Genomic DNA, 23961 nt, shown 5'->3' with positions numbered 1-23961 from the left:
CCATGCAATAGATAATTTAAAAATTACAAATATTAACTCTTTAGTACTATAAATTATAAAATACAAAGAAAAATTACTATATGCAATTCTGTTTTAACCAATTTGACACCGTTCCTCTGAAAGGCTTGCTAAAGATATAAGTTAAAATAAGTAAAACAACAAGCAAAACATCATCTATCATTTCTAAGATTGAATGCAGATTTGAACCCTTTAAACATTAACTAATTAGCTTTGATTTTCAAAGGGGCAATGAAATGGGTTACTAATGTTTGATGTTGGTCTCTGTCTCCAGGAATTGCTTCACCATGTACCATACAGGTCTATTAAACGCTTAGTCATGGTGAAAAATATTTTGACAATATATGGACATTTGAGAAAGCAATAACTTTTTTTATATTTTTATACAAATTCATAATTCCAGTTTTTGTCTTCTTACAATGTGTTCATGCCCAGTTCTATTCTGTAATTTATTATAACCCTGAAAAGTCTATGTCGGGTTTTTTGTTTTGTTATTCATTTTAAACTGTTATAACATGGTCTGAACATGTATATATGGTACATTATGACAGATATTGAAAGTTTGAGGCCTAAAGTAATCAAAAAGGTTCAAAAGTAATCACTCATAACCAATGTTCCCTCTAAGACGCGCGCGTGCGCAACCGCGCACTGCCCGCACATTCTCAGGGCACAAGAAAATCTAGCCAGCTCACAAAAATCAAGGCTCAAAAATGTTAATTAAGAAGCGAATTAAATCAAAGTTACAGTGCATTAAGGTAAAAATACACGGGTTCCCCTGACGCTTTTTTCTAAATGCGGTATTTTGAAGTCAAGGTCGAAGGAGAACGAAGTTGAGTAAAGTTAGTAGAGTTTTTCAAGAACCGGCTTCTTCGGCTCGGCTCACTAAAGAGAACCGGCTCTTTCGGGTCCCAAACGGCTCTTCAGGTTGTTTTTGCTTCATTAATCCCTACACGACCAAATATTATGTAAAATTGTGCACAAAATGACTTAAAGGAAGGGGGGAAATGGAACAAAAAAGAAAAAAATACCAAAATGAAAAAGTAGCGAAAAGCTGAGAAAAAAAGAAACAAAAGGAAGAGGAAAAAAGAAGGAAAATTTCATAAAAAAAGCCAGAAAAAAGGAAAGAAAGAAACAAAGGAAAAAAGTAAATAGAGAACAAAAAGAAAAAAGTAACAGCTAGGAAAAAATAAACACAATGAGTTTGTTTTAAAGGAATTAAAACAGGGAAAAAGAAGAAAAGGTTTGTGTCGCATTCAAATAATTTCCAATTATACCAAGTCAATCTTGTTGCCAACATTGATCTTCCACTAAAATGTGTAATTATATACAGTTTTGTATCGTTTAACCGACTAAATAAGCCCCCAAAAATGTAAGTATTATGCGACAAAAGATAACAGGGGGAAAAAAGAAATGAAAATCCTGTGAAAGAATTGTAAAAACAAATGACGTTTGTAGGCCGTACAACCTTTGCTATAATACATTAGTCAATTCATTCAAAAGTGAAAAAAAAAATTGCATTGCCGGAAACTCAGCAAAATGTAACTTGATGTCAAGTTTTGGACATGTTTGATAATGACTCAGCTGCCACACTTGGGATTTCCGTTGCTCACTGTTGTTTCAAGCGTTGTTCACCGACTTTGTGTGAACGCTCAGAACCGTTGAAAATTAGAGGGAACATAGCTCTTAACATGATTTCTGACTCTTTTATGCCCAAAATAACAAAAACAATGATACTAAGTCAATAAAGGGTTAATGGTGAGGAGTAGTATATATTTGTGTGGGTGTTAACCCCCGCTTCGGCAGGTTTCATTGCCCCTAATGACAGTCTTGTGAACTTTCAGGGCATCATATATGTGTTTGGAGGAATACTGGATTCAGCCTACACATTGCTGAGATGTCCCCTTTGGGTGTTTGACATTGGTAAGGATTTCAATAAAAATAAAACATGTTGTAACATGCAAGCATGCCGATGTGCCTCATGCTTGGATTCACAACTGGTCTACAGTTTATTCAGTCTACACTAAAACCTACCTGTCAACTGCATCCAATTGCTCCCCTTATAATGGTAGCAATTCCTCCTGTTCATTTGAAATTACGGTAACTTTCATTTTAAATGTACAGTAAGGGCTTCTGTATCGTCTCTCGATCTCATACCTTTCAACATTTACCAATTGCTTCCCTTATTTATGATTGCAAATCCTCCTTAATATGGAATTACAAACCAGGGGTTTGGAACCTATGGCTCTTTACATGAGTGCATATGGCTCGGAGATAACATTTTATGGCATTCCAAAGTCGGGGGGGAGATTTTTTAAGGGTTATTGTTCTATTTTCTTTATTAATTATCCATTATCCGTTATCGGTCAGTTCATAATACGCTACAAAGCCAAAGAGTCGGGACTCTAACTCTCAGCCAAATGGCCAAGCTAAGGTCCTAGCCTTAAAGCCTTGCTGCGATCATTGCGAACGCACCTTTCCCGGAGGTACTGCAATACCGGGCCGATGCGTGGAGTGGACAGAGCAAGCTCTTATTCGATCTCCGAATTGCAAAAATCAATCATCAGACTAGCTAGATTAATAGCCGTCACATGCCGACAAATCTAGATTCTCATAACCAAATTCGGGGGATTGAATCCGGATTTTGGTTTATGCAGTCGAGGAAGCACTGAAGAAGTCGTGGTTCAGTATATATAGGGCTTTTTTCAACTACTTTACTGCCAGGGTGTCATACCGATTTCCCCAGTTTTGGCAATAGGACACTAAGACATCCTTTAAATGGAAGCTCATTAAATTATACATGTTCACTGTCCAGATAAAATATTATGAAAACGCTCAAAAAAAACACTCAAAACACAAGCAAACCTCTCCATGTAATTTGATTGGGTAAGGAGTAGAGGTGGGCAGATCTCTGCACAAAGTACAAGGCTCTCCATTCGTTCTCACGCTCAGTGCAGTTCGCACCAAAGTTAAATACGAAGGTATTCTTCTCGTTTGCAGTATTTTGTGACATTTTTTACAAAATAGCTTTACTTGTGCCTTGTTTCAAAACCATTTTTCAGGACAAAAATGATGGTCAAAATGAGCTTGAACACTCATAAGTAACTGAGGGAGACACAATTTAGGTGGCATATAATTGATATGGGACACAGGCTCTGCCGTTATTACCGTATTTTCCGCACTATAAGGCGCACCTAAAAGTCTTAATTTTTTTCAAAAGCTGACCATGCGCCTTATAACACAGTGCGCCTTATATATGGCTCAATATTCAATTTGCAAGGTCTCGCAACTTACTCAACGGCCGCCGACTTGATTTTACCCCGAACAAGTAGTCCGCGGTGTATGCTGGGATTTATATACCGGCGTTTCATTGGCTAACCAATGTGTCAATCATCATTTGAATCAATCACTATTGGCTAAAGTTATTCGGAGCCTCGGATTGGCTATGCCCAAAACAAACCCTTCAATCGGCCGAGTTTAGCAATGACGTACTAGTCCGCGGTGTATGCTGGGATTTATATACCGGCGTTTCATTGGCTAACCAATGTGTCAATCATCATTTGAATCGATCACTATTGGCTAAAGTTATTCGGAGCCTCGGATTGGCTATGCCCAAAACAAACCCTTCAATCGGCCGAGTTTAACAAAGGCGTAGCAAGCTTGCTACAGTATGCCATAAAGAAACATGTTTCATTAGTCTGTATTTGTAAATACTCTCCTGGATTTACTTCACTCACGGTTGTAAGAAGACCATGATTGCGTATCATTATTGAACGTGAGAACTTGGGTGAGTTATGCGGCTTTATATTTCCCGGTATCTTGTTTTAGAACGATCTTGATGTTGCTGTGATGAGTTGAGTGAATTAAACTCAATTCCAAGTGTTTATTGTCATATGCACAATAAAGTTGTGAGCGAAAATAGAAACATAGAAATGTTTGGCATTTCTTGAATCCCAAGACTTCAACCTTCCGAATGATATTTTGAAATGACGCATTTAAGTGACATCGTACGGACAACGCATCCGCACGTGTCTACGACACGTATTTGCTTCTTTGCAAGTTTTGGGAATGTTAAGGGGGCAATCAGTTTGACTGAATCATCTGACTGTTTTATCGACGTTCCCATTGTAGCGCCTTATAATCCGGTGCGCCTTATCTATGGAAGATATAGGACCAAAAACTATTTTTTGGGGGTGCGCCCTATAACACGGTGCGCCCTATAGTGCGGAAAATACGGTAATATTTCATGGATTTGAACCATTCATCGAATGCCACACAGTGAAATAAAATGTGCTTAACAATTAGCTCTTGTCTGGAAAGCAGGTTTGGCTACTTTTTTATCTTTGTCTTAACATATAAGGTGTGGGTCTCTCAATTATTATTTTCTTAATACTTTTGGCTGTATGGCTCTTTGGGTCATAAAGGTTCTGATCCCTGTCATAAACCCTACATACACAACGCAGCACTTATTTACTTATAACAAGACAGACTATGTAGAATACCGTGACCAAATGAGACCTGTCTGTCAAAAACAGGTTTTTAAAAATCAGTATTATTTTTTTAATTTCCCATACAAAAATTGTTATATGGCCTACATAATTTGTAATGATGAAAAACCGTACAAAATATAGGGAAAACGTTGACAGGTAGGCTAAAAGTGCAACTTGACCCATTTAACTAAACACCAGCCATCAGCCATTGTTTGATTCATTAAAATTACAGTGAAGCCCTCTGGCGGCCAAAATTGAGTTAAAGCTTTCGACTACCTACCAACACCTTGATTGATGTAATTGTTTCTTACGCGCACTTTTAAACAACCCACGGCTTGCAATGCTGAGCCATTTTTGTTGTTGGTCATAAACATGTACATTCTCCAGTTTTCAGTATTTATCTGTTAAACAAAAGCTTGTTCCTTTTTTTATTCCAATGTATTGTAGAGCATTTTCTTGTATAATTTTTTAAAAAAGGTTTCTACTTTATGGATTTCGTTTATCTCCAAGATAAATCCTAAGCCCAAAGATAAATGAGGGATTGTTGTATATCTTTTGTAATTTTAACTTGGCTGAACTTTATTTTATAAAACACTTAAAAAATACAAGCTATGATGTAACAAAGTATCTATAAAGTTAACAAATTCTGAAAGAAAGAAGCATTTAGGCACTTAAATTATAGTCCAGGTAAAAAGGATTTAAATAGTCATGGCCAGTTAATTAAAACACAACTGAAAGACAGTTGCCGTGGCAAGAGGCGCAGAGCTGATCTGGGCATATTCGTTGTCCCACAGCTTGGCGCTTTTATATTGAAGTTCACCCGAGTCGACCTGAGGGTAGCCTTCCTCCGCCCTCAGAACAAGGGAGGGAGGGAACATTTAGTCCAAATGGACCAGGTTCCATGCTTCCATCGTTACGGAGGCTGATCCGAACTGTGGCAGTCAGGTAGTCGGTGCCTGCCGTAGTAACAACCCTTAGACCCGTTGGTGGTCACCGGCGGTAAGGAATGCCATTAAGCTGGAGAAGGAGTCTTGTAACTCCCTCCCGGCCTGTGGGACTCTGGAAGCAGCTGGCAGGTATCGTCTGGCCAAGTGGAATGAAACAGGAAGGTGTAAGATTTTAAAGTCAGGTCATGTTTATTTGTATAACCACTTAGACTCCTACAGTTGGAATCTGTTTGGATTCACACAACAAGAGCCATAGGTCTTAATGGTGAGCTACACTCACCAGCCACTTTATTAGGTACACAATGCTAGTAACGAGTTGGACCCCCTTTTGCCTTCAGAACTGCTTCAATTCTTTGTGGCAAAGATTAAAAAAGCTACAGGAAGTATCCCTCAGAGAATTTAGTCCATATTGACATGATGGCATCACACAGTTTCACATCCATGATGTGAACCTCCTGCTCCAACTCATCCCAATGATTCTCTATTGGATTGAGATCTGGTGAATGTGGAGGCCATTTGAGTACAGTGAACTCATTGTCATGTCAGTCTGAGATGATTCCAGCTGTACGACATGGCACATTATCCTGCTGAAAGTAGCCATCAGAAGTTTGGTACATTATGGTCATTAAGGGATCAACAGGGTCAGCAACAATACTCAGGTAGGCTGTGGCGTTGCAACGATGCTGAATTGGTACCAAGGTCCCCAAAGAGCGCTAGGAAAATATTCCCCACGCCATTAAACCACCAACACCAACCTGAACCGTTGATACAAGTCAGGATGGATCCATGGGTTCATGTTGTTGATTCCAAATTTGAACCCTACCATCCGAATGTCGCAGCATGAATCGATACTCATCAGACCAGGCAACGTTTTTCCAATCTGTTATTGTCCAATTTTGATGAGTGTGTGCAAATTATAGCCTCAGATTCCTGTTCTTAGCTAAAAGGAGTGGCACCCGGCGTGGTCTTCTGCTGCCGTAACCCATCTGCCTCCAAGTTCAACATACTGTGCATTCAGAGATGCTCTTTTGCCTACCTGGGTTGCAACGAGTGGTTATTTGAGTCACTGTTGACTTCCTATCAGCTCAAACCAGTCTTAATCCTTACTAGAGTTTTGGGGGTGCTGGAGTCCATCTCATCTGTTTTCGGGAAGTGAGCATGGGACACCTCGAATGGTTGCAAGCAAGTCTCAGGGCACACAAGACAATTCACTCACACCTAGGGACAATTTGGACCTGCTAGTTAACCAGCCATGCATGGATCCTAAATATGGGAGGAAACCGAAGTGCCTCGAGGAAACCCAAGAAGCCACAGGAGGAAAAACTAGTGAATCAATGGCATAAAAAGTGTGTGTTGTTTTGCAGGCTCACATTTACTTTATGATTCAGTTTGATGATTCAGTATGATTCACACTGGGGATAAAAAAACATAGCTTTGTAGCAAATGTTGCAGTTAAGAAAGACATCCACACAACACACGTTACTGCAATTGTATTGCCATTACTTATAGTGTCAGTAACTTCAATTTTAAGTAAAAATAACATGGATGGGCATTACTTCAAAGGTTCTGTGGTTAATAAATGTTAAACAGCAGATACAGCTACAGTGGCTTTGCTTCGGGAGTGGCCCTTGGCTTTGGCGTGGACGTATTTAAAACTGCAGAACATCATTTGACGTGATGTGTCCTGTTTTTCTCTTGTGCTTCTCTTGGCATTTTCTCGCAAGCCAGACTAAATTCTTTGGTGGGCCTGATCCGCTCAATGGGCCATATGATTGACATCCCCGCTCTAAAACATGCAGAACTCTGGCCCATTGGGGATTCCTTCTGACATGTCTGGTCTAATTGATGTCTTGTTGAATCTTGATGATCGGATTCCTAAAATAAGCTGACTAATTGGCCCTGCCAACTAAAGACAAGAGCATAAAACCATTTCCTGGAGAAGTCATTGCAGGTTTCCCTGATTCAGGTTCACAGAAGCTGAATTACGTTAGTGGTGTTATTATTAGATGACCAAGTACGATCAAAGGCTTTTTACATGTACTATTAAGTAAGTGCCTCAGTTTTTTTAGTTTTGCACCAGATTCCAGCACTGAAGAGCAACAAAGAAAATGTTTTTTGAATATTAATGCACATTACAAATTCATTTATTTTAATATCAATATTTGAACCCCACCCCAAATCTTGATTAAGGAGGAATAAGGCACGACTCTGTATTTTCCATTAAAATTGGAGCTTCAGCCTTAAAAATGATGCATACTAAAAGTATTAAAATTGATTAAAAAATGGTGGAGAGTTGGGATCCCAACCATGGTTAGGTTTTGTTCCAATGCACTTTGACTAGTATTAGTAATCTGAGTCTGAATAATTTACTGAAGTTATATGGATAAAAAATAACTAGTTTGTGTTTTTCTTTCGAATTGCATACACACAGCACTTGTTTTCATCTGTTTCAGCAAAGAAGAAATGGGTGCACTGTCCGAGAAATACAAGTGTGTCTCAGGTAAATATTTCTTCATTTTCTTTATCTTGGGAAATAATTTAGCATTATCTCATAGAGGTGGCTTTAAAGCCAATTAAGTCATTTTGCAACTCCTTATGTTTCCCTCACTTCAGGATAGAAAAGAATAAAACAGAATAGAATAGTCTTTAATGTCATTGATAACAATGTAGCAAACATTGTTTGCAACAAGATTAGACATGTTAAGTTAGGATAAACAAGATAGAAAAAATGAGGACTTAAAAGTTAAAAATGAAATAAAAGGATGTCAGGGAAAGTTTGTCATGATTGCCCATTGCCCCCACCTGTGCCCACTCGTTGGGCGGCAGCTTCTGCTCGTTGCCTGATTGTTTTCCCTCCTATTTAAACTCAACGCTTCCTCTCACTCCTTGTCAGTCTGACAGCGAATCTCTGCACATGCAAGGCAAGCACTATTTGACTCTGGCGCCCGTCTGTCACGTCTTTAGCTGTATCCTGCTCATCTGCCCCTGGCTTCCCGATCGTCTCTGGCTCCCTTACTTTTTCCTCCCTTTGACAACGCTCTGATCTCCTGCCTCAGCTACTCGACCCGTTTTTACCCACCTACCATGTTCTCATCTCTCGTTCTGGCTATTCGACTTGTTTCTGTCATTCTACAACGCTCCGATCCCCCGTCCCGGCTACTCAACTCGTTCCTGCCTTTCAACCACCCTCCAATCCCGTGTGCTCCCTGCTCCTCCTGCCCAGCGATCGCCGGATTGCTGGCACTTGCTTTCCCATACCTGACTTCTCAGCTTCCGCAATAAAGTTTGTTGTGAAACGTTACGCGTTTGGGTCTACCATCCGGTTGTGACAAAGTTGGCCAACATATTTACAAGATAGTGCTCGGAAACTGCTCTAAATTGTAAGTGCAATTTTTCTTTCGTAATAATAGTTTAATGAGAACAGCGCATCGTAACAAGTAGTGCAATGAAAAGTAGTGCAATAACAATCCAAGATCAAATTTCATTAGTGCAATTGTTTCATTTAAAAACAAAAATCAACATCTTGCTGGAAATATGTACCAAAACACACTTATTTTTTAAGGGCTTTCCTTTTGTCTTCTTACAGTTTGCTCAACCTCTTTTAAAATATAGCAGATGTTCTTTGTTAAATTGCATTATTGGCATAAGTATCTGATATTTATAAAGTTTCGATGACCCTTAAAATCAGCCGAGAAGACATCAATAGATTTTGAAGGAGAACACAAGAGAGTTCAAACATCATGGAAGAAATTCCAACCTATTCCAAAGGCCCCCATTTTTTTTTAATTAATCTCTTCAATTACAAAAGCAAATCCGCCCTAAAGTTTGGGAATCTAAGAACAGCAACACGATTGGCTCATAATGACAATTATGTAAACGGTTGATAATTGTCAAGTCATGTTTATTTGTATAGTCTTTAAACACATGCAGTCTCAAAGGGCTGCACAGACCACAGATTATTGCAAACTACAGACTTGTTAAACTATCCCCTAATTTAAAACCTACATGTTAAATGAATAAACAACGGTGCACAATAGTGATCAACATAGCAGTATCTCAGGTGGTAACGTGCCTGCTGGGGATCAAGAGATTGCATGTTCAATTCTTTTTTTTTTTTGTATTATATGTCGATGTGTGTCAGGATTACCAGAACAGAGCAGGAGACCCCAGAGCGTTCGTAAAATTCTTTTATTTGGGGAAGCGTACAGGGTTAGCGGGAGACGCGATGACCGTCGAACGTCAGCAAAGCCGTGAAGACAACTTCGGAACACGTAGCCAATCGTAGCGTGGGACGGAAGCAGGTCGTGTTTACCGGGACTGGAGAGAAGATCGTAGCGTGGTACGGAAGCAGGTCGGGTCGGAGGCAGGCAGGCAGAATCAGGTAAACAAGAAGGCACAGGTAAACGGGAGAGTCATACGGGGTACAGAAGTAATCCTCAGACGAAGAGGTCTCGGCGTAGCATGCTTAAAAAGGGAACATAAACCAATCAGGAAGCGCATTCCAGCGCGCCAGATGATTACCCCAGGTGGCTCCACTTAGGTAATCATGACAGAACCCCCCTCAAGGGACGGCTTCAGAAGTCCCCCAGGAAAAAAAATATTTAAATCCAAAACACGTCACAGGGAAACACGGGTAATCGGGGAACCATGTAACAGCACAGTAACTCTCAGAATCCCTCAGAATGGAGGGAAGCCCCCTCATCAGCATCCGAAGGGACGGCAGAGGGTGGGTCCGGAGGACAAACAGGAAGAATCAGGACCGGCGATTCAGACAGGACAGGCAGAATCAGATCAGGCAAGACAGGAGAGGCGGAGACAGGACAGGCAGAATCAGAACCGGCAAACAGGACAGAATCAGAACAGGCAGAATCAGGGCCAGCAGCGGAGTCGGACTGGCAGGCCGGAGAGTCGAACAGGCAGGCCGGAGAGTCGAAGTCGGACTGGCAGGCAGCAAAGTCGGACAGGCAGGCCGGAGAGTCGGACAGGCAGGCCGGAGAGTCGGACAGGCAGGCCGGAGAGTCGGACTGGCAGGCCGGAGAGTCGAAGTCGGACTGGCAGGCAGCGGAGTCGGACTGGCAGGCAGCGGAGTCGGACTGGCAGGCGGCGGAGTCGGACTGGCAGGCCGGAGAGTCGGAGTGGCAGGCCGGAGAGTCGAAGTCAGACTGGCAGGCAGGGGAGTCGGACTGGCAGGCAACAGAGTCGGTCTGGCAGGCAGCGGAGTCGGACAGGCAGCGGAGTCGGAGTGGCAGGCCGGAGAGTCGAAGTCGGACAGGCAGGCAGGGGAGTCATCGCGCAGTCATAAGGCCGAAGGTGCACTGTCAGTGTTGGGCACCGATGAAGTGGCTTGATGGGTCATTACTTTGGAGAGATAGGACCAGTCCCGACGCAACAGATCCCACTCGAGCCGTAAATGACTCACTTGCTTGGCCAATTTTGCCACGTCGGAAATGACCTGCCGAACTTCACATTCTAAAGGGGGAATGGGCTGCTGGTTCTGGCTTTCATAGTCGTCAGGGGACAGATGTACGAACGCGGGGTCCATTCTGGTCTGAGGATTCTGTCAGGATTACCAGAACAGAGCAGGAGACCCCAGAGCGTTCGTACAATTCTTTTATTTGGGGAAGCGTACAGGGTTAGCGGGAGACGCGATGACCGTCGAACGTCAGCAGCAAAGCCGTGAAGACAACTTCGGAACACGTAGCCAATCGAAGCGTGGGACGGAAGCAGGTCGTGTTTACCGGGACTGGAGAGAAGATCGTAGCGTGGTAATCGGGAGAGTCATACGGGGTACAGAAGTAATCCTCAGATGAAGAGGTCTCGGCGTAGCATGCTTAAAAAGGGAACACAAACCAATCAGGAAGCGCATTCCAGCGCGCCAGATGATTACCCCAGGTGGCTCCACTTAGGTAATCATGACAATGTGTCCCTTTCTGCTATATAAATGCAGACCAATTACATTTAAAAACGGTCATCCTATGCAATCACCATTGCAGGTGTCCAATATTAAAAGCAGAATAAACTTATCAGTATAGAATCTTGAGATTTACCGGGACTGGAGAGAAGATCGTAGCGTGGTACATATAAGTTATATATAAGATATATAAGTTATTTATCGTATTGTGACAAATTTGGTGTTGTTTCATATCTTAATGTACATATCAACCAGGTAAAGTAAAGTCACATTTATTTGTCATAAATTGTCTCAAAGGACTTCACAGGTTACAATCACACCACCCTGATCTTAAACCAACATGCGGGCAAGAAAAAATTAAAAAACCTCAGCATGAGGAAAATAAGAAACCTTGAGAAGGGGCCTCACAAGTGGCAATCATCCTTCCAGGATGACCAGGGTTCAATACATTTATTATTGGGTAACAACACACACAAAAAATGGAACATGAATAAAAAGAAAAACATAGGTAGTATGAAAGTGTGTACCGAAACTGCATTAAAGCAACGAGGCCTCAAGCCTGTAACAATGTTTTGACTGACACATAAGGAATTTTGTTTGGCACACCTAAGAGAGCCTTTTTAACATAAAAGTCGACAAATATGTATGTTAATGCCACGACCAGAACGGAATCAGGACCCAAATGCGTCGCGTTAACCACAAGTTTATTGATAGAAAGAGAAAGGGCTGCGCCTGCGATCCAGTGCTTGCTGGATGCGGGAAGCAAGCAGCTCACGCAATCGGATCGTGTTCCGAATACGGAAGTGAATCTTCCTGAGCGGGAGATGGCGGTGTCGAGGACGGAAAAACGTGTCGATTGCCGGGACAGGAGAGCAAAAACGGGTCGTAAGCCGGGACGGGAGACTAAACAACCGGAGAGTGAAAGGACTGGGTTTAAAAAGGGACAGGGACCCAATCAGGTAGCCCGCAGCGGCTGGCGCCAAATGAGCGCGCACAGGTGATACTAATCAGTAATCATGACAGTTAAAGGGACTAGAACTCCAACTAACAATTATTTTTTATAATCGATGAATTAGTCGATTATTTTTTTCTATTAATAGACAAACTGGATTTTTCAAAAACACATTTTTCATTTCCTCTATTCAAAATTTGAAGTTTTGGACAGATAAAAAAATAGTGCACAAAATAACAGAGAATTCCATAATACAGAACAATAAATAAAATCCAAGTGCTTGTCAAATAACAAAAAAATACATTCTAATGTATGCTATACAACTGCAAACATGTAAGAAACTATTTTCCTTCCACCTTATCCAAAGATCCTACTATATTTGGACTTGTACAAAAAAGCAAGAGCAATACATTTAATCTTATATGGTGCAATTTTTTGATCCACAAAAAATACATAAAAAATCTAGACCCACTTTTCAAAATGTAGTCAACAAATTAATTTTGGGGTTAAATCTTTGAATATATTAAACATTTCTAATGTGCGATATATTCAACATACTTAAGAATCGACCCCTTGTGTTGAGCTTAAAATGTCATCATTATTATTTTCATTTTATTTTATTACTTTATTTACTTATTTTCAGATTGTTATCTCTCTGTTTTTGCAGCACTTTCTGTTACCTTGAAAATTGCTAACTTTATAGTATGCCAAATTTGTTTGGAATGATGCAATAAAAGCATTTTTTGGGGTGCACTTCCCGTTTAGCCATGGCAAAACTACGCCTGTGTCATGATGTGTCAATTGCCCTCACCTGTGCTCACTCTTTCAGCCCCAGCTGCGACTTGTTCCCTAATTAGCCCTCCTCCTATTTTAGCACGTCATTCTGATTCACTCCTAGTCAGTCCGTTAGCGAACCTCAGCGCATGCAAGGCGAGCACTTTTGACTCAGGTTCCCGTTTTGATCCCGTCCTGTTAACTATAACGATCCCCGATCCACGCTCTGTTCTCCTGTCCCGGGTACTAACTGATTCTGTCCCTTATTTCCTGTATTGATCCCCGATCTACGCTCCGTTCTCCTGTCGCGGCTAGCTGTAACCTAACTGATTGCGTCCACTATTTCCTGTATCGATCCCCAACCACGCTTTGTTCTCTGTCCCGGCTACCCGACTTGTTACGATCCACGATCACGCATCGTTCTCTCGTCCCGGCTACCCGACTTGTTCCGATCCACAATCACGCTTCGCTCTCCCGTCCCGGCTAGCTGACTGGTTCCAATCCATGATCACGCTTCGTTTTCCTGTCCCGGCTACCCGACTTGTTCTTATCCGCGATCACGCTTCGTTCTCCTGTCCCGGATACCCGACTTGTCCGATCCGCGATCACGCTCGCCTCTCCGGCCTCGTCATGCCTCTGTCATTTGCCGCGGAGTCTTCCTGTTCCACCTGTCCAGCAAGCACCAGATCGCTGTCTTTTCCCCAGTCCCTGACTTCTCTGATTCCTTAATAAAGCATTGTGTGAAACGTTACATATTTGGGTCCACTGCTTGTTCCGGTCGTGACAGCCCACGCATGAAACCATAGTTGCATACGTATCTTTCGTTTTATACAAGGCACAACAGGGTTCAGGCCAGATGTGGAAAAAATTAACAAATGTTGAAGTAAGCGAGTGAAAGCACTAGGTTTAGCTTCAAAATAAAAAGTCATTAAATTAATACAACTGACTTGGCCTGCGGTTACGTGTTGTTTTTTCGGTTGCAGAATCCAATGCCAACTAACAGAAAGGCCCACAGTGCAGTGGTGATAGGTTCTGCCATGCTGATGTATGGTGGCTTCATAGATATAAAAGGATCATCCCAAGAATTTTGGAGTTTGGATTGTGGTGAGTGCTTTATATACAGTAGAAACTAACAATGGAACGTTTCTGGGAATTGCAAATGTAGGCAAAAAAGGTGGAATATTTTACTTGAAGGGTTGAAAACTGGGATGAATGAATGGGAATAAAGTGGAGAAATTTGGAATAAGTTGAAAATGTTACAACAAAGACTTTAATATGGAAAGGTAAAGTCTTCACAACAAAAAGTCCTGAGATGTATTGAAAATACAGAAAAGTATGATATTAGTACTGAAAAGTTTGTAGAATGTATTTAAAGGACTAAGTAGAACAGTAGAACGGCGTGGCAGGTAAGTCAGTTGTTGTTTGCAGATGACACAGCGCTTGTGGCTGAATCTGAGGAAACATTGGGAAGGTTTGGAAGAGTGTGTGATAAGTTATGTGTGAATGTTGGGAAGAGTAAGGTGGTGAAGTGTTCACGTGATGGAATGGGAATGACGTTGGAAATAAGGTTAAATGGACAGGTGCTGGAAGAAGTTGAAAACTTTAGGTACTTGGGTTGCGATGTGGCTGCAGTTAGTGGAATGGGGGTGCGAGGTAGTGAATCATCAAGCAAGGTTTTGGGTGCTCTGGGGAGAGTGATGAGTAACAAGAGTATGAGTGTGAATGTTAAGAGAGGACTGTATGAGAGTCTGATTGTTCCGACTGTGTTGTAGGGTGTAGAGACTTTGAGCTTGAATGCAGATTTGAGAAGGAAACTAAACGTTTTTGAGATGAGGTGTTTGAGGAGTATGTTAGGAGTGACAAGATTGGATGGATTGAGAAATGAAATTGTGAGAGACAGAACGGGAGTAGTAGTGGAACTGAGCAAGCATGTGGATGAGAGAGTACTCTGTTGGTTTGGACACATGGAGAGGATGGATGAGGAGCGATTGTTGAAGAGGATCTACAGAGCAGAAGTAAATGTAAGGAGACCAAGAGGAAGGCCGCGATTGACGTGGATGGATGGTGTTATGAGTGCACTGCAGGAAATAGGTCTAAATATAGTGGAAGCTAGAGCTCTTTTTGGTGATAGGAATGAATGGAAATGTGTTGTAAAAGGATAGTTGGATGTTTATACGTGTTTTAAGGGATGGGCAGGGCACCTGTATGATACAGCAGGGGTAAACCAGTGAAAGCTGTCATGACATGACCGCTTTCTTGGGTCCCGTTTCACCTGGAGGGACGAAAGCACGACCAACTGGGGTGCCAAGGTGCTTAACTTGGGTATGTGGGCATTTGGGTTGGCCATGGTCAATTTTTTTGTGTGTTTTGCTACTTTTTTATTTTTTTATTTTCTTTGTTTTTGTGTATGCGTTCGTCTCGCTGTCAGTCACCCCTCTCGAGGGAAATGACCAGGTTAGATTGATAGATAGATGTTGTTATCTCTTGTGTCTAATGCTTTTTTTAATATAGCTTTATGAAAATACTAACGGACTACAATTTTATATAAATAAAATGTTTTGTCATCTGTGTGGACAATTCCAATAATATTAGGGCTGTTGATTTTTTTTTCTAAAGCCATACTTAGGTTCTTTGACTGAATTATACTTATTGAACTCAACAATCATTGACAAAGTACTTCTCTAGAATTTTTAATAGCTGAGAGAGTATAGATATTGGCTGACAGTTTGTGAGCTGGTGACTATCTCCACGGGTTCCACGGGTGCTTGAAATACTTCAAAATGCTGAATTTTGATGTTGTGTTTTCAATGTCAGGAAAATGCTTGAAGTTCGGGTGAAGTGCTTGAAAATGCTTGAAATTATTGCCATTGCCGTATTTTTGTCAGTCTGACTCTAAAGACCACACAATAAATGAAGAACGAAATTTGAAAAGTGCGTGAAAATGACGCCGACACACCTGCTCTGGTGGGTTAACATTATTGACTTGTCACGTAAAGCCAGTTCAAATTGTCGCTAGGTGTGAATGAGCGAGTGTTTTGTTTGTCTCTGTGTGCCCTGCGATTGGCTGGCAACCAGTTCAGGGTGTCCCCTGCCCATTGCCCGAAGATAGCTGGGATGGGCTGGATGGATGGATGGATGCTTTCAATTACCAATTTTAAACAAAAAAAAACTTGGTAAAAAGTTATTGCAGAATGGTCAAATACTTATTCGTCGGTGGAGCAAGCTATTTCTTCTACTTTTGAGTGTAAACTGCAACATAATTTATAAACTAATTAAGCCATATCGTTGTCACAATATGTTTAACCCATTTTGTAATAATGACAATAAAGGTATATCCAACGTTCACTCTCTGGACAATAAACTGGACCATTTACAACTGGAAGTAACATCGGACCGCGAGATGACGAACTGCTGCGCTAAAATTCTGACGAAGACATGGTTAAACTTATCTATCCCGGCTGACGCTGTGCGGGTCAGACGTATCGACATTTCGTTCTTTATACACGTGTACACGAATGACAATAAAGTAAATCTGAATCTGAATCTGAATATTCTATTCTATTCCATTTTAAAATAAGTAAAACAAAAAAAACAAAAGATCAGCAGTCTCTCAGATCTAAAGATTTAATGCACTGTTTTGGAGCAATCAATAGCATTAAAATGAGTTCAAAGTTGGCTAATTTTCCTGCTTTTTATACAAACATTACTCACTTTTTTGTCTTCGGCCTTGCACTCCATTATAACCCAACACTTATAGAGCCCTTTCATGTTTGTAAACAAATTTGACGGAGCCAAGCAGAATTCATATCGGTTTATAGCAGCCCATTGAAACTAAAACATCGTAGATCATCGATAGGAACAGCTTGAAGTAGCACAAAGTATGTGCAAGCAGCATGATAGCGACCTTATTTTAGTAATCAAAGTCAACAAAAAACATTCTTTTGATCTATGCTGGATTTCTTTCTTTAAATGTTCTGGAAAAAATTGGCCTTGAAAGTGCTTGAATTTGTCCATAAAAAATGTGTAAGAACCCGGTTTTCAATGTTTGGTAGTTTTGTTGTTTCAATCAATGGATGTTGTACTTTTTCCTTCACAATCTATTTTGCTGACAGACACCATGGATTGGTCGCTTCTGAATGGCCTCCAGCAGGGGTCGCTTAACCCAGGTCCAAGACACAGTCACTCTGCCATTGTCTACCAGAGCTGCATGTACCTGTATGGGGGTCTAAAAGGCTTAAGGGAGCAGAGAGACTTCTGGAAATGGAATCCTTCCAGCTACATGTGGAGTTCTCTCAAAACCAAGTGAGATGGTTGACTCTTTACAGCTGGGGTCGGAAACCTATGGCTCATAAGCCATTTATGGCTCGTTTCATGAGTACATATGGCTCGAAGATCAAATTTAAACTTAGTACATTTGTCTGCAGCTTTCCAAAGTCAGATGATTAGATTCTGATTGTGGTTACATATGAAGCGGCAGCAATACAAGTGTATCTTGAGGTTTAATCTCGTACATTTAAGGCACATACTTTACTACAGTTTACAGTCTGGGTGTCACACCAACATACCCCATTTTGGCAGTAGGTTGCTAAGAAACCCTTTAAATGGAAGATCGATAAACTATGTGTGTTCACTGTTGAGATACATTATGATGTAAACACAAAAACACTAAAGAAAACACCCACAACACCACAAAACCCCTTAGAACAATTTGATTGGGTAAGCGATAGAATTGGGCGGATCTCTGCGCACAGCACTCCCTTCCCCCTAGTGGGAGGTGGCTAGTCAGTTCCGACTCTTTTTGGGAGATTGATTCAGAGGAGGGGATTCCCAGCCCCCTCGCTCAACCCAACTGAGGTGTTGGGAGTCATTGGGTGACAAAAAACCCCAATTCCAACCCCTAATGCTGAACGCCAAGCAGGGAGGCAATGAGTACCAATGTTGTAAGTCTTAGGTATGACTCGGCCGAGGCTTCAACCAGCGACCTCCCAGTCTCGGAGCGGGCGCCCTACCATCCAGGCTACCGAGAAAAAAAGAATAAACTTTACATTTTTATATAAGCACATTAACACTGAAAACCTAATTGAACTATTTAAAATCTTCATTTAAAAAATTGGCATTTTTATGCTCAACCAATTTAGATAAATAGCACAGAATACAAAAATAATGCATATTGAACAATCACAAGAGAAAAAAAGGCATCTCAGATGGAACCACTGTTGATTGGCTCTCTTCACTTCCAGGAGCTCATAGAGACATTTCGTTTGGGTCCGGGTTCTGCCAAATATAGGGCTCTCATTTTTCGCGACTCTCTCAACCCTCTGTTTGCCTTGGGCACAGTAGTAAATACTATATTATTAGTTACTAACTATATATTAGTTGCTATTTTGTATGGTGACTGGATCCGAAAAGACATATCATAAACAACAAGGAGAGCAGAAAACGGCTTTATTCAAAGTAACCCATCGCTTTTGACCGTCAGTCGGGGCGTTATAACAGCGAAAAAAATATATATATATTTTATTACCCCGTGATTGAAAAGTCAGCGCTTTCATGTAACGGCATTTATTTATAACAGAGTTTTGCCCAACACTGGTTGTCATACTTCTTTATTTTCATTTCTCCCTAGGTCTGGACCATCCAAATTGATTGGTCACTCAGCAGTTGCCTACAAGGACCACATGCTTCTTTTCGGAGGAGGAGAAACTCTCAATTATCCAAAGAATAGTTTATGGAGCTACAATTTCACCCATCATAAATGGTGGCAAATCAACACAATGCCAGGATCTAACTCTCCAGATAAGATTCACCACTGTTGCATTGGTCTGGGTCCCAAGTACAATGCCGACACCACCAACCTCTCCTTACAAATGCCATCAAAGCGGCAACATGACAAATCTAGGCCTTTCAAAAACAAATGTGTCCCTTCCCCACTCAATTTTATGGTACCGGAGGGCGCCATTGAGCTCCAAACGTTCACCTTGGAGGAACGTCACCTTCGACCTCACAACGCAGAAAAAAGTGTCTTACTGGAAAGAAATGTGCACCTGGGTAAAAGCTGTCTAACATTTGAAAATAAGGCTTTCAGTAAGCACTGGAGCTGCACTGAGGAGACCTTGCTGGAAGAAGAGGAGGAAGATATTTCACAACATTTACCTGACCTGTTACTAGTGTTTGGTGGGAGACCTTGTTCTGGTCTTAATACACTCTCAGTTTGGCAGATGACTTTTACTTATGACAGGTTTTGAATTACAGTGATCCCTCAGTTTATGGGGACCAGAACCACCTGCGAAAAGTGAAAATCTGCAGCAAAAATCTGGATCATCAAACCTTCATAAAAGCCCCCCAAAGGGTTAAACTTACCCCGAGACAACGTCTTTATCGACTGGGACTTTGTTACTGTCACAAAACAACAAATATAGATAAAAAAATAACTATAAAATAATTGTGTGTTAACACAACAAAGAATTGCAGTTGAATGAATAGTTTTACTGTCATGATACAAAAGTAAAACAAAAATTGGATGGCTTCTACTTTCAGTGTAAGAAAGCAATTTAGAGATCGGCTGGCTAGCTGCACACTATTATCGAGTGTCCTATCGAATGGAAACATATCTCCGCATTGATTAAAATAAAACAGTCCCGAATGTAGCGGTTTTCTACGAATTGTTGTTCCAAGTCATCCATTTCATGGCTAATGGACCTGGCGTTGGCAAGATACAAGGTCCGCAGCTGTGGTTTCGATGAGTTGTTGGCCTAGCCATTAGCGGTTGACTGGACCAGCAACACCGCTCTTGCCTTCTTCCAGACTCCGCCCTAGTCCCTCCTGGAACCCGATAACCATACATGAAATACAGGCTCTGGTGATCACAGTTTCGTTGCGCTCTTCTGACTTTCGTGAGAGTCTGATTTAATTCATGAATTTCTTTTTAACAATCCGCTAAAAGCTAGCAGTCGCTATTGTTCCTAAGTTGTAGGCAGCCCTCGAACTGCTGTTCTACTGACAGTTTACACCAGCCTATCAGAGACATGCAAACAGAACGTCACACCAGCCTATCACAGTCGTGAACAGAGACAGTCACACCCTCCCAACATTGCGCCCTCCCTAATCTGTGCCTGCTGCTGTTGTTGTTGTCGTTGTTGAGTCACTCAAGGCGCCTAAGGTAATCCTTAGTAGCGCTAGACTCGCTTGCGGGAGGCTCCGTAGTTCTCCAAAGGAGAGGGGGCTGCGACTGTCCTGTGCCGCCAGGCCTGACGGGGTGTGACCCAAGCAAACCAAGCATACGAAGCCTCTGAAGTCCTTAGTACGTTCGGACAGGCCGGTGCATGATTCATGGAAGCCCCGTGGGCAGGTATAGAATAGAATAGAATATACCTTTACAGTATTGTCATTGTTACAAAATGGGTTAACATTGTGACAACAAAATTGGGCATGACACTCCAGTTTTACACATTCACATTGAGGTATGAGCCAAGAAGATAAAGGAACAGAGAAGATAAGGTTATAAAACAAGGGGGATAAGGCTATAGTTATAATTTACATGGTATTTACACAAGAAATGTCGGATGGGGGGTGTTACATACAGTGTCGTGATACCGTTGGTATCGTAAGGGTTGTGTAATATTGCATTTGGTGCAAAGTCATCATAGTGCAAAAATAGTCAGCATATGCATTGGTGCAAACATAAACATCATAGTGCAGAAAAAAGGAAATGGTCAAACATTGTGCAAGGTGAGCAGTAAACGTAGTGCAGTCGACATGTGCAAGAACATAGACATGAGTACCATTATATTCGTATGAGGTAGTGTTTTCAGTTTTTTTGTGCGGTGTCTGTTTTGAGCAGTGAACAAACATAGTGCAGACAGCATGTACGTGAGTACCATTTTACATTCGTGTGAGGTAGTTTTTTGCAACAGTTTTCAGTTTTTTTGTGCGTTGTCTGTTCAGGGTGGTAATGGCTGTGGGGAAGAAACTGTCTCTGAGTCTGTTTGTTTTTGCTTTGTGTGACCTGTAGCGCTTGCCAGAAGGCAGCAGGTCGAAGAGGTCGTGGCAGGGGTGAGAAAAGTCCTTGATGATGTTTTCTGCTCTGCTGAGGTAGCGAGAGCAGGCAATGTCCTCCAGACTGGGCAGAGAGCAGCCGACGATTCTCTGGGCTGTTTTGATGATCCTCTGGAGCTTTTTCCTGTCTGCTGCTGTGCACCCAGCATACCACACCGCGATGCAGTATGTTAGGATGCTCTCCACTGAGGCTTTGTAGAAGGACACCTGCAGCTGCTGTTTTAGGTTATTTTTCCTGAGCAATCTCAGGAAGTGCAGTCGCTGCTGGGCCTTCCCTACCACCGCTCTGGCTTTTGCAGACCAGGAGAGGTCGTCGGAGATGTGCACACCCAGAAATTTGAAAGAGTGGACTCTCTCTACACAGTTTCCTTTTATGGTGAGTGGTGCTGGATTCCTGCCATTCCTTCTGAAATCCAGAATCAGTTCTTTTGTTTTTGTGGTGTTCAATATGAGGTGGTTTTCCGAACACCACGTTGAAAGTGACTCCACCTCATCCTTGTATACCGCCTCGTCCCCTTCAGAGATGAGGCCAATCAAGGTGGTATCGTCAGCGAACTTAATTATAGTGTTTGTGGGGTGGGTCGGTGAGCAGTCGGAGCTGTAGAGGGTGAAAAGCAGGGGGCTCAGTGCACAACCTTGGGGGGAGCCAGTGTTCAGTGTTAGGGTGGGAGAGACGTGGGTACAGAGTTTCACCGACTGTGGGCGGTTGGAGAGGAAGTCCATTATCCAGTGGCAGATGGAGGGAGAGAGTACTAGGTGTGCAAGTTTCTCCACCAGGATCTCCGGGATAATGGTGTTGAAGGCTGAGCTTAAGTCCAGAAAGAGCATTCTGACGTAGCTCCCCCGGTGGTCCAGGTCTTTCAGCACGGTGTGAAGTGCTGTGTTTATGGCGTCGTCAGTGGAGCGGTTTGCCCTGTAGGCGAACTGGTGGGGGTCCAGTGTGAGTGGCAGGGAGTTTTTGATGTGCCGGGACACTAACCTCTCGAAGCACTTCATGACCACAGGCGTAAGAGCTACAGGCCTGTAGTCGTTGAGGCTTTCAGTACAGGTGATTGGGGTGTGGTCGCAGCGAACGGTTCGAAAGCACCACTGGCATTTGGACTGGGGGCCAGGGTCGCTCCCGATGTCGCCCGCCCTAAGAAGAACAGAGAGAGGAGAGTAGAAGAGAGAGAAAGAGAGGGACTGATAGAAGGAGAGAAAGACAGAGTAAAACGCAAAAAAAGGAAAAGAGAGTGAGAGAGTAGGAAAGAGAGGGATAGAGAAAATGAGAGACAAGAGTGTAAAGGGGGAAGAGAGAAAATGAGAGACAAAGAAGGAGGGAGGACCAAGAAAGAACGAAAGAGAGCGAGTCTGAGTGGATCGAGTTGGATTCGTAAGGCTCCCCCGGGAGAGAGCCCTCCGCAGGACACCACGGGAAGGTTCCTAGTCTTTGTCCTGCCCTGCTGCTGTCTACCAGAACACGATGCACGATACAATCATATCGCTAACAACAAAGACCATTGTTGTTGGTTTTTTTACCCGGCCTTTCGCAAGGTTTTTGGGGGACCCGTAGCAGCAAGATGGTGGTCAGTTATGACGCCTCCTTCTAGCTGAGGCTCACGTTATATGAAATAAATGCATATTACTCGCTTCCAAATATTTTACAAAATGAACATTTATATCACGGTTCATGTATTTGTCCTTATTTTTTTCAATAAATATATATTTTTATGAATACTTATTTCTACCACTAGGAGGCGCTAAACAATATTCTTGAGGCCCTGGTCTACTCATTCGCATGTGGAGGATATGGCTCAACAGTGACTTCAATTTGAATAATTAAACTTAAAATCACATTTTTTAAATTCAAATAAAGCATGAATTTATGTGTCACTCATGCTACAACTTCTGCAAGACTTTACACTGTAAGACTGTCTAAAGCAGTGTCAAACTCATTTGAGCCTGTTTACAACATGGTTAGAAAAAAAACTCATAGGGGCCAGACTAGTAGATGAAAGAGAAAGAAAGAGAGTGAGAAAAAGAAAGAGATAGAGAGACCAAACACAAGAAAGAGAGCGAGGACAAGCAAGAGAAAGGTGGAGAGAATAAGAGAGAGAAAGGGAGAAAGAAAACAAAGGAAAAAAAGACAAAAATGTTATTACCTATGTTATTATCTAGGTAATTATTCAAAATTTGGTTAAATGTACTCAAACAATAAAAAATAATAATTTTACTAGAAAATCACAATGACCTAGCACTGGTTAACTTTTTAGTTTGAAACCCTTGTTTTAAGATGTATTAATGGGAAGCAGCAACGAGAAACAAAATGAGGCAAGGTATGACTTTAAAACAAACACATATATATAAATGAACACTTGACAAATACTGATTTTTTTTTTTTTTGTCGGTGGGTTTCTTACCATGAGGCAAGGAAAAATTCCTCCTGGCACTCTGTTTTCCTCCCACATTCCCAAAACATGCATGTCCAAATTTTCTTTTGGTGCGAGTGAGTTGTCTGCATCTGAGTGCCCTGCGACTAGCTGGCAACCAGTTCAGGGTTTCCCTTGCCTACTGTCCAAAGATAGCTGGGGATGGCCTCCAGCACCCCGCGACCCTACTGAGGATAAGCGGTGCAGATAAAGTCAGGTGGTGTCGCTACGAATGGCACAGACTGTCCTAAGTTGTAATCATGCAATAAAGAAGAACAGTGCATAGTTACAATTGTTTGATCAAAAGATATGCAATAACATTAAGTAGCAACGGAATCCCCCCCATCCCCGAAAAAGTCACATATACATATTTTAGCAGTTTCGTGCAATCAAATTTTGTCCGTGGGTG

The 23961-nt window shown here is 42.0% G+C and overlaps 1 protein-coding gene and 1 pseudogene across 4 annotated transcripts in view; one reads left to right on the top strand and one right to left on the bottom strand.

Moving 5' to 3' along the window:
* klhdc3l (kelch domain containing 3-like) overlaps positions 1-19736 on the top strand; it is a 44913-nt gene extending 25177 nt beyond the window's left edge. For all 4 annotated transcript variants that reach the window (XM_088353099.1, XM_088353097.1, XM_088353098.1 and 1 more), the window contains 5 exons: positions 1860-1938; positions 7906-7952; positions 14073-14193; positions 17202-17391; positions 18716-19736. In XM_088353099.1, the coding sequence (XP_088209225.1) occupies positions 1860-1938; positions 7906-7952; positions 14073-14193; positions 17202-17391; positions 18716-19334 (1056 nt within the window). In that variant the 3' untranslated portion in view covers positions 19335-19736. The remainder of the gene's footprint in view (positions 1-1859; positions 1939-7905; positions 7953-14072; positions 14194-17201; positions 17392-18715) is intronic.
* Positions 2487-2576, bottom strand: LOC148353401 (U2 spliceosomal RNA; annotated as a pseudogene).
* Positions 19737-23961: the final 4225 nt, after the last annotated feature.

This window comes from Urocampus carinirostris, chromosome 14 (genome assembly GCF_059441175.1).
Source record: "Urocampus carinirostris isolate Australia breed hairy pipefish chromosome 14, RoL_Ucar_1.0, whole genome shotgun sequence".
In the NCBI taxonomy this organism is placed as follows: domain Eukaryota; kingdom Metazoa; phylum Chordata; class Actinopteri; order Syngnathiformes; family Syngnathidae; genus Urocampus; species Urocampus carinirostris.
Note: the sequence above shows the minus strand (reverse complement) of the source record. Positions and strands in the feature narration are given on the sequence as shown.